Source organism: Bidens hawaiensis, unplaced genomic scaffold, assembly GCF_021521415.1.
Source record: "Bidens hawaiensis isolate Kalapana, Puna unplaced genomic scaffold, B.hawaiensis_p1.1 tig00020431_1, whole genome shotgun sequence".
In the NCBI taxonomy this organism is placed as follows: Eukaryota; Viridiplantae; Streptophyta; class Magnoliopsida; order Asterales; family Asteraceae; genus Bidens; species Bidens hawaiensis.
Genome location: NW_027493117.1, coordinates 287,599 through 298,100, shown reverse-complemented (window position 1 = coordinate 298,100; position 10,502 = coordinate 287,599). Strand labels below are relative to the sequence as shown.

At 38.1% G+C, this 10,502-nt stretch overlaps 1 protein-coding gene across 2 annotated transcripts; it reads left to right on the top strand.

Annotated features, from left to right (window-relative positions):
* Window positions 1–2,817: 2,817 nt before the first annotated feature.
* On the top strand, window positions 2,818–6,796 carry LOC143560715 (uncharacterized). Of its 2 annotated transcripts, XM_077048956.1 has the most exons (13): window positions 2,818–2,911; window positions 3,006–3,093; window positions 3,980–4,160; window positions 4,253–4,343; window positions 4,431–4,466; window positions 4,558–4,656; window positions 4,774–4,904; window positions 5,411–5,459; window positions 5,533–5,622; window positions 5,701–5,754; window positions 5,841–5,906; window positions 6,444–6,541; window positions 6,627–6,796. In XM_077048956.1, the coding sequence occupies exons 1-13, from the start codon at window positions 2,834–2,836 to the stop codon at window positions 6,694–6,696; spliced, it is 1,131 nt and encodes a 376-aa protein (XP_076905071.1). In that variant the 5' UTR covers window positions 2,818–2,833; the 3' UTR covers window positions 6,697–6,796. The 2 variants fall into 2 exon arrangements, with proteins under 2 accessions (XP_076905071.1, XP_076905072.1); XM_077048957.1 differs by lacking the exons at window positions 6,444–6,541; window positions 6,627–6,796 and adding an exon at window positions 6,368–6,421 and having other exon boundaries at window positions 5,841–5,943.
* The last annotated feature ends 3,706 nt before the right edge of the window (window positions 6,797–10,502 follow it).

Here is a 10,502-nt window from a genome sequence, read left to right as displayed (position 1 = left end):
CCAAACTTTAAATACTAAATAACATGTTGGTATAAATTAAAAGATATTAAATAAAAAGTTTAGTGATAAGTTATAAAATACCTGGAATGGTGGTCGCTGTGAAGCCTAGTGACGAAGATGAAGAGCGGTGGCCTATAAAGAAGGAAGATTAAAAACCTAGGTTAGGTTTTGCTGGGAAGGCCCAATTCAGCATATGGGCTCGGGTTATCTTCTTTCTATGGGCTAAGACCGTATGTTACATTTGCCATCTCTTTCCAATTTTCCATTTATAGTAGAGGTGGGAAAGAAACTCGGTTATATTTGCTCTCTTTTAAAGAGGTGGCTAGAAAACCCGGGTCTGAACCTGATCTGAAACTGGTCTTATCCAGCCCATGGATACAAACTCGGTTTGGGTTCTCAAAGAAATTTGGCGGACTCGTTGGAACCGGTTCCGCCTCTACCTGGTTAAAACCCGGAAAATATGGTCATAAACTTCACCATACCCGGAATAGGTTCCTACCCGACCCGGTTCTTGACTATTGTTGATCATGCCGGTTTCAGTACCTGAAAGAAACCCGGTTTACCCACCTTTGTCACTTTTCATTTTTTGTTTGTGTTAGTAGTTCTATTTCTTCCTTTACATATTGATATTTGTTTAAACGTTAAAACATTAGAAGAAATTTATATAAAAATATATTTTTTTTTATATAAAAAAAATATATTTTTATATAAATAGGCATGAGTTACATAATGATAAGGTCGTGTGTCATCTTTTACTCACTTATCATTATCATCGTTTATGTTATATTATATTGAGTCTCATGCACTTTGTGATGTGGATGAGCTCAATACCGACAGTACCAACTTGGTACCTAATTTGGTACTGGTATCAATCAGTACCAATACGAAAAACACTCATCTCTACTTTGTAATGTTAGATGCTAAGAAAACTTAAAGATCGTATAATATTAAGTTTTATGTCTTCTTATAAGTGTTTTCGTAACAAGAATTTGTTTGCTTGTATCTGTTCTACAAACCGTGCGTGTTTATTTCTATCGCATGTTTCTAAGCTAGTTTAAAATCTAATAATAATAATTATTATTATTATTAGTACATTGAAGTATTAGAAACCTTAAATTCTTACATTATAACTTTGTTAGAAGTTTGGTTGTAGTTGATATTTGAAGTCAGTTTTTCAGGTAATTTTAAGATCGAATTTCGAGTAATAAGCAACTTAAAAGGTAAGTTTTTAACCGCATAAATTCATTAAAAGGTACACATGATACCCGCATGTTTCATGAGTCTTGAGCAAGGAGTATATGACACTGGAGTTTTTAAAACATGGCTCGAATTCAACCCATTACCGTTCCTAGTGGTTATGTATTTTGTATTATGGTTGCAATAGTGTTTTCGTAACAAGCACTTTGTGATAGGAATGAGCTCGATACCGCAGTACCAAATCGGTACCTAATTTGGTACTGGTGCCAATCAGTACCAATACGAAAAACACTCATCTCTACTTCGTGATGTTTGATGCTAAGAAAACTTAAGATCATATAATATTAAGTTTTATGTCTTCTTATAAGTGTTTTCGTAACACGCATTTGTTTGCTTGTATCTGTTCTACTTAACCGTACACTGATAACCAAACCGTCACCAGATCGAATTAACCAATAACCGAGATTAACCGAGGGTTATGGTTACGGTTATTTGATTAAACAATTAGTTAGGTTATGGTTAAGGGTATCCGACAGGCGACAACAGAAAGTTAACCAGTCCGAATCGAAAAGATTTAAGCCATGCTTACGTCAAGATGAATATACGCTTATGGGTGGATTGAGTATATATGCCAACTTTGTAATGAAAAACCTTGTCATTACGTATATGTCATTCGTTTTCCCGTTTGATGTCATCGATTCTTTTTCCATGTTCATTTACTTCAATTTTGTTTTCAAACTTTTCTTGGTTAATTAACAAAAAAACAAATCATAACCGAACAATTTTATTTGTTTCCCCATTCATACAAGAAAACATTAAATTCATAAAGTTGCATCAATTTGAACAAAAACACAATTATTGTTTTGTTTATTAAAATTATTACCATTCCTAATGATTATGTTGTTTGTATTATTGATGTAAGAGGAATGTCTTGATGAGTTCTACGATGAGCAAACCTTAACCGTTATCGAAATTAATTGATGACCAAACAGTCACCGGACTGAATTAACCTATACCGAGATTAACCTACGGTTATGGTTAAGGCTATTCGATTAACCGATTAATCAATCATGGTTATGGTTAAGGGTGTTCGATAATCAAAAGTTAACCAATCCAAACCAAACCAAACCAAAAAAAAGCCATGCTTACATCAAGATGAATATGCTTCTGTATGCATATGAGTAGATTGAGTATACGCGTCAGTGTTGTAACGAAAAACCTTAAAAATATGTTTATATGTATATTTCATTCATTCAATTCCTGCTTGATGTTACCGATTCTTTTTCCATATTCATTTAGTTCAAAAATGTTTTCAACCTTCTTTTGGTTAATTAACCGAAACCAAACCTTTTTTTAACGGTCAACGAATCTTCCAAATGAGCTACCGGCTAAATTCACCAGATCGGGATCCACTCGTCTTTTGATGCGAGAAAAACCCTCACCTAACGTCAACACCCATAAACACTCGTTCGATCCGAAAAAACCCCTCACAGTGCGTGCGGCGGTTCCGTTCAACCGAATCTATGTCACATAATTATTGTTTTGTTTATTAAAATTATTATAAAACTCAAAAACACAGCTATTAATTCGGCTGAACCAAACCCCAACACTGATCGGCGATCAACATCCGGTGACTATGGAGGTGGATACAATACCTCCGATCATCCTCACACAACTCAATTACCTTCTCAGTCACTCTCCTTACTCCATCAATGTACACGATTCTCTCAATTAGGGCTTCATAACGAATATAATAAACCCTAGGCCATAATCACATGTTCATATCTCACATTTTGTTTGTTCTACAGGTTGAGCAGATGTGGTCCGGTTCTAAAAGCCTTGGTTTGATTGACCGGTTCACGTTATCGATTCCGTTTTGTCTTGATTACATCAAATGTGAGCTCACTTGATCCTATTTGGGCATTTTCATTGATTAATAGTAATAGATTCATCTTGTGGCTGTCGGAAAGTTCGTTCGCTTAATAAATGAATGAACGAACACTCAACAACAAGTTTCGTAGATTAATTAAATGAACGAACACGAACAAAGGCCGTGCTCATTAGTTGTGTTAATCAACGTTCGATACCGTTTACGTTTGTTCATTATAGGCTTTTGATTTTTTTAATGATTTTTGTAATCTTATTGTATAGATTTAAGCGAAATTATTAGCAGTGAAACAAAGATATTATGTGATTATTTATATGTATAAGTTAACTTATGAATATGAATGTTTAAAGAAAACATCAACACAAACTGACCATTCTTGGTAGCCAAATCAAATAAAGTTATAAAGCGTTGTTTGTGTTCATTTGTGTTTGTGAACCGTTCACAAACAAGTTTACTTTCTTAATGAGCGAACACGGACAAGAAATTTCATTTGGTTAGGTGTTCGTGAGCCGTTAGCTTGTCCGATAAAATTTTAACGAATGAACATGAACAAGGCCTTGAACGGTTTGTTTATAGCCCTAGTTGAAGTTAAATTAAATAAAGTTATAAAACATTGTTTGTGTTCATTTGTGTTTGTGAAACTTTCACGAACGAGTTTACTTTCTTAATGAATGAACACGGACAAGAAATGTCGTTTGGTTAGGTGTTCGTGAGCCGTTAGCTTGTCCGAAAAAAGTTTAACGAATGAACATGAACAAGGCATTGAACGGTTTGTTTGTAGCCCTAGTTGTAATCTATGTATTTAAAAATGAAAAAAATTATTAGTGTATCGTCTGTGATTACATATCAAGCGAATAAAAATAATTTATGAGGATTTTGTTGTTTTAATCATAGGGGATGTTATCTACAATGCACAATTTCCATTGTTGGCTCCTGATATCATATTTGGGCCTGAAGATGAACACTTTAGACCGTATCCTGTTGGCAGAGAAGGAGATTTAGAGGCTAAAAATAGTTTGTCTGATTGGAAATGTAAAGATCCAACTAGACTGTTGTCACTGATTCATGAACTTAGGTATTTTATGCCTTGCAAATAGCTGTTTGAAATGTTGATATTGTGAATATTGCCTATTTAGTATACACCAAGGGTTGTGTTTTTCATTGCAGGAGTTTGTACATGGCGTACCAGAAGAAACGAGTTGGCGAAGTTGATGATGAAAGACTGAAGTTTGAAATCAACACCATGTATTCTCGCGAGGTAATCTTTTGATTTACTGCAAAAATATTTTTCTATATTTGCCGTTATCTTATATATTTTGTTTAAAAATATGTAACCAATGTTCAGGGAATTGAAATGTATATGAGCTCTGGTGTTGACAAGGTACTATTTATGAGTTATATACTTACATTTGATTATTAAACCGCCCTTTAGTCTTTAAATTATTTATAATCTCCATTGAACTGTAGTGTAGCCAGAAGAGGTGAAATTTGCAGTTCCATTGTTAGAGATGGATATAAACAAAATGGTTGCAGGGTCCACTTGGCGACATCAGCAGAAGATATACTTACAGGTTATCTTGTTTATGTTATACGTATATATATGCTAGTTGCAGGGCACTTAACTTTTGTTATACATATATATATGCTAGTTGCAGGGTACTTAACTTTAATGTGTTATATAAATACAGGTTATATATCCTGTGAGTAGAAAGTATTTAGCAATGGCTTCCGCTCCACGTTTGAAATTAATATCATCACCTGAGTTGAAGGCGTTATTTTCCATTGATGAGTTCAGGCTTCCTTCTTGGGTAGAAGGAATGTAAGTGTTAAATCATTTATTTATTTATTTTTATCGAGACATATGCAACAATTTACTTATCGTTTTAAATTCAAGGAAATAACATAATAATCCTTTATGCTCATATGCTGTAATAATTTACGTCCTTTACACTAGCAGGCGCTAATTCTTTTTGTTAAGTCCAGTCATATGCGGTGAGGGCATTTTGGTTGTTTTACTCATAATATGGATCATTCTTGGAGTTTACTAAAACAAGGATAAAAATACGATGAGTTACAAGAATGGTCCCTATGAGAGTAAAAAGACCAAAATGCCCTCACGTGCAAGGCACATGACTAAATTTAACTGAAAATTTTAGCACCTGTTAGTGATTAGGACGTAAATTATTACAACATATGAACATAAAGGATGATTGCTATTGCTTCCTTAGTAAGGACGACAAGTGAAATTTGCTATATACCAAAAGGACAAAAGGGTGATTTGTTCTTCTTAATATAATCTTATAATTTTGATTATATATATTATAGGTGCATGGCTGAATATCTTCCCACATTAGAGGAGATGCTTGAATCACAGGTTAATAGTAATCTTCAATATTTACCGGTTAACATTTATATTTATCCACTAATTTTTAATTTGGTTTTTACAGATAAGAGACGCGGTTTCATCAATTGAAGTTAGAAGAAAGTTTATTACAGCATTGGCTATTCCTTTTGGAAGGCCAATAGAAGCTGATCCGGTATTTAAACTTTTACTTTATATTTTAACTAATTTTTTTTCAAATACAAAATCTTATATTTTATAATTGGTTTGCCAGGTATTTTGCAGGAAGGCCACATTTCTAGCCTGCTCTGGAGTGTTTACATTTCTGGTATTAACTGTCATTATTAATTAAATATACTTTTAAATTGTTTAATTTCAATGCAAAATAAAACACTTTGTGTATATGAAATATAGGTTCACTTTACACTTCCACTTCAGTTTCCGAGGCAACAACCCGCTCTGATGCTTCAAAGTTCTCAGGTTAATATTCTTGTTTATTTCTGTGTAATCAGAAAGCGTGGCCTAACGATCCTTTAGCCCTGCTTGTGGTGCGCACATATGATGTATATATGTGTGAACCCTCGGGTGGGCAAAAGTGAAATTGCACTAATTTTGACGTTATTTTACTAATCTCGTGAAAATAACGTTAAAAGTGACGGACGGTTAATCAGGCATCATGTAGTGGTGTTGATAGCCGAAAGACAAGGGTACATGCACCGATCAGCCGGTGTCCCGATGATTGAGTGCTATGTGTCTTATGTCCAAGGCTTGATGCAAAACTACTATCGAGCCGGGGGTCTCACCGAAAGCAGCCTCTCTATCCTTATAGGGTAGAGGTAAGGCTGTCTACATCTTACCCTCCTCAGACCCTATCATAGCTTTGCTATTGGTGGGATATACTGAGTACGATGATGATGATGATGATTTCTGTGTAATAATAGACATGTTATCATTTTTAACTGCATTGTTTCGTATTATTTATTGTTAATTTGGGTTCTGCGTTGTTCATCTTTGAAGCATTTTCACTCTGGTAACGCACCAATCAAGTCAGCTATTTTACAAGATTACCCCTGGAGTCCTAGATGGGACACAGCGCAAATGGCTGAGAGAATATTGTAAGTTATTTGAATTTTAAATTCTAGTTTTCTAAATCCATATATTTCATACGCTTGATTCTCATGAAGTTTTTTATTATTACAGTGATTATCTTGTGGAAGAATGCCTAAATTTCAAGAAGCATTGCAATGAAGTTCTTGTTCAGCAGCGCTAAAGTTAGTTACTTCAGTTGTTTTTATTATCTGCATGATTTACTTTCTAAATTGTCGGGTTTGTTTTTCGAATTTGCAAGACGGTTGTATTTGTGATTATGGGTTGATTTTAGTTTGGGATATTAACAAAATTGTTTGAACGTTATGGCGCCTATTAGTTTACTGATGGATTCAGCTACATATGGTCCATTTTTGTGGCTTTGGCTTTGGGTTGCTGGTCACGGAGTGCAGCTTCTTTAGTATTTAACTCATTTCGTTTTGCTTTGGACTCGTTAGGGGGTTGTCCCAAGTGGCTGGTTGATTGTCTAGAAGTGTTTACACGCCTTTTATTAATCATTGATGCACATTCAACTTCCACGAGAGAAACCAAAGTGAGCAGATAACACATTTTAACTCGTATTCATCCAACTTTTTTTTGGGTCATTAAGCTGTGATGATCAACTTTAATATATAAAAAGTTGTCATTTGTGTTGGTATTACATATGACGTTACATAACACCAATTCACACAATCTGCTTAATCAAGTTTTGCCTGGTGGTTTTATCCTTTCGAACAGAACGCCTTTACACTCCCTTTCCAATCCTTGATGAGGGGCTTTTTCATTGAAGATCTTTTCATTTCTTGACCGCCAGATACACCATAGCGTTGTAAGCGATTGACAAATGAGGCATGAAGTTTAATAGATCCTTTACCGAAGAAGCATGAACCTGCAAAATGTGATCTCTCGAGTCCCAACTCCAAAAACCTACATAGTTGACGTCAATTGGAATGTTTACTACTCTGTTTTTCTTAAGGCGCCCGCAAATGGAATCTTGTTTAGAGATGCTCTCCAAACAAAGAAACTAACTTATATCGAAGCCCACTTGTTCCATCGAAAGATCAATGATAATTATTAAAATCATCATATGAATATATTTATGTAGTAAGTGTAACCTACTAAATTCAATGTGTTGACTTACTGAAGAAACACTAAGTTACCCCGGCAGATTACGGATAATCTTAGGGTCACGTAGACGTTTCCCACGAGGGTTAGGTCCGGCAAAGATGGTTATTCTTCTGATGACCTGCAAAACAGACACCGTGAGCTCGTCACTGAGTAGGGGGGGTACCTCCTTGTGACCACCCTCCGGCGTGAGAATCAGACTAGATTGCTCTGAATACAAGTGTATATTAAGAGAAATAGCTAGAGCAGATAAGATATGTGATGGTATATGATAGTATATGATAAGATAATGATACCGTTCCAAGGTGTTGGAGTATTTATAGCCGAAGGTAGGTTTCCAAGCAGGTACAGCCAGCTGTATAATATTCCTTTTCTACCAACTGTGGGCTACGCACGTGCCATGCTGGTGGTTGGTGGGTAGGCAGCGGCTAATAGTGACATGGCCGACTGTGTACTATTCCTTTTCCACCAACTGCAGGCTATGTACGTGCCACGATGAGGGTTGGTGAGTAGGCAGCGGCTGATAGTGACATTAAGTACTAGAGCGTGCTGCTCGTCGTACTGTTGTCAGTGAGCTGTCACCCTGTGATTGGTTCATGGGCTGCTTTGGTCAGATCTTGTCTAATTTGTCCATACCTTGGCAGGTATAGTACAAAAGATTTTCCTCATGTTTTCCTTAGAAATTTAGTGGGTAGGGCCATCACTTTCATTTAGTGGGATGACCAAACTTCACCTATAACTGACCTGCGTGAAGGTTTTCCTCATGTTTTCCTTAGAAATTTTTGCCGTTTCTTGTGTTTATGCGGGTTTTGCCGCCGTCCACACGCAACGACTTACTTCCCCACTTATTTATGCGGTGAATACCGGCATATCAGTGTTTTGAATAAGTATAAAGGTAAGACTATCAACACAATGTGATAAAGGAGAATCATTTCCATTAGAAGTGACTCTAGGTCTTTTCTTTATAAGTTTGGAATTGATCTACATGTAACATTTGCGTAATTGAGCTCCATTCCATGTTCTTGGGATGGAGGTGCCATCGAGCCTTTTGAGCCGGTATGCGCCCTTTCCCAAAACTTCTTTGATAATGTATGGCCCTTCCCAGACCGGGGCCAGCTTTCCTCGGCGTTCTTGGTTCGAAGCCTCGTTGTTACGCAGTATGTAGTCTCCGACATTGAAGTTGCAGAGTTTTACCCGCGTGTTGTAGTACTTTTGCATTTGTCGCTTGTAGTTCTCTTCACGCGCTGCGGCTAAGTCTCTGCGTTCTTCGGTTAGCATAAGGTCTAACCGTCTTTCCGCATCATTGTCCTCTGGCTGAATCAAGACCCTTGGTGAGGGTAAACCAATTTCGACCGGGACCATGGCTTCAGTGCCATAAGTGAGGCTGAACGGGGTTTCTCCCGTACTGGCCTTTTTCAGCGTTCTGTTTGCCCAAAGGACGTGTGGAACTTCGTCCACCCAGCCGGATCTATGTTCCAAGAGTCTTTTCTTTATGCTGTCGACGATGCTCTTATTTGCTCTTTCCACCTCACCATTACCCTGCGGGTGCGCCACTGAGGTAAAGGTGTGGGTGATTTGAAGTTCTTCCAGCCACTTTTGTAGCTTCTTGTCAGCAAAGTTGGTGCCGTTATCGCTCACCAGATTCTGGGGAAGTCCAAAACGACAAATAATAAATTCCCAAATAAATTTTTTGATATGTTTTGCGGTTGTTTGGGCCAAGGGTTTTGCTTTTATCCACTTGGTGAAGTAGTCGATGGCTACCACTAGAAACTGAACGTTCCCTGCTGCTGTGGGAAATGGGCATGTCACATCGATGACCCACTTCTGAAATGGCCATGAAGAGGTGACTGGAACAAGTTCATTCTTCGGGCGATGCGTGTTGGGTGCGTAGAGTTGGCAAGACCTACACTTTCTGATGTATGCCAGTGCATCCGTATGCATCCCCGGCCAAAAGTATCCCGCGTTATTTAGCTTAGCTACGACAGCGCGTGGACCTGCGTGTACTCCACAGATGCCCTCGTGCACTTCCCTTAGGAGGTAGCCAGCATCTTGGTTGTCCACGCATCTTAGGAGTGGGCCAAGAAAATTACGCCTGTAAAGGATGTCATCGATGAGTTGATAGTTCATTGCTTTACAGCGTATTTTTCTTGCCTGTGTTTTTGACTCTGGTAGTATACCCGCCGCAAGGTAACTTATTATTGGTGTCATCCACGTTTCTGTGCCGGTTTGGATGACACAGATTTCCTTGTGCGGGACTGATGGTGCTCCAAGGAGTTCAATGCGGATGTCCTTTCCCAAGTGGGTGAAGGCTAATGATGCAAGCTTGCTTAACGCATCCGCAGATTTGTTTTCGCTACGCTTGACGTGTATGACCTTACAATCGTTAAAGTCGCGCATAAGGGTTTTTGCTTGTGCGAGGTACAGGGCCATTGTGTCGTTCACGGCCGTGTACGTCCCGTTTATTTGGTTGGCTACTAACATGGAATCCACGTGGGCTTCCAAGTTTTTCACTCCCATCTTACGCGCAATTCTCAGCCCGGCCAAGAATGCTTCATACTCCGCTTCATTATTTGTACTTGGAAAATCCAGTCGAATAGCGTAAGTGTATTCTTGGCCTGCTGGGTTGGTTAGTTTCAACCCTGCGCCTGAGCCCTCGTTGCTGGCTTCTCCATCAGTGTAGAGTCGCCAGACATCATCGATGTCCTGTGCTGGAGAGGGTTGAGCATCCTCCTGGCACTCTTTCTCCCGCGAAGCAGGGACTTCTGCAATAAAGTCGGCCAAGACCTGGCCTTTTATGGCTGGCCTCGGCTTATACTTTATCGCGTATTCTCCCAATTCTATTGCCCATTTGGCTAGGCGTCCTGA

Excerpts from the sequence above, each read along its gene's own strand:
- LOC143560715 (XM_077048956.1), top strand. The coding sequence starts at position 2,834 with ATGGAGGTGGATACAATACCTCCGATCATCCTCACACAACTCAATTAC. Across the intron at positions 4,161-4,252 it reads TCACTGATTCATGAACTTAG|GAGTTTGTACATGGCGTACC; the intron begins GTATTTTATGCC and ends TTTTCATTGCAG. Across the intron at positions 6,542-6,626 it reads CAAATGGCTGAGAGAATATT|TGATTATCTTGTGGAAGAAT; the intron begins GTAAGTTATTTG and ends TTATTATTACAG.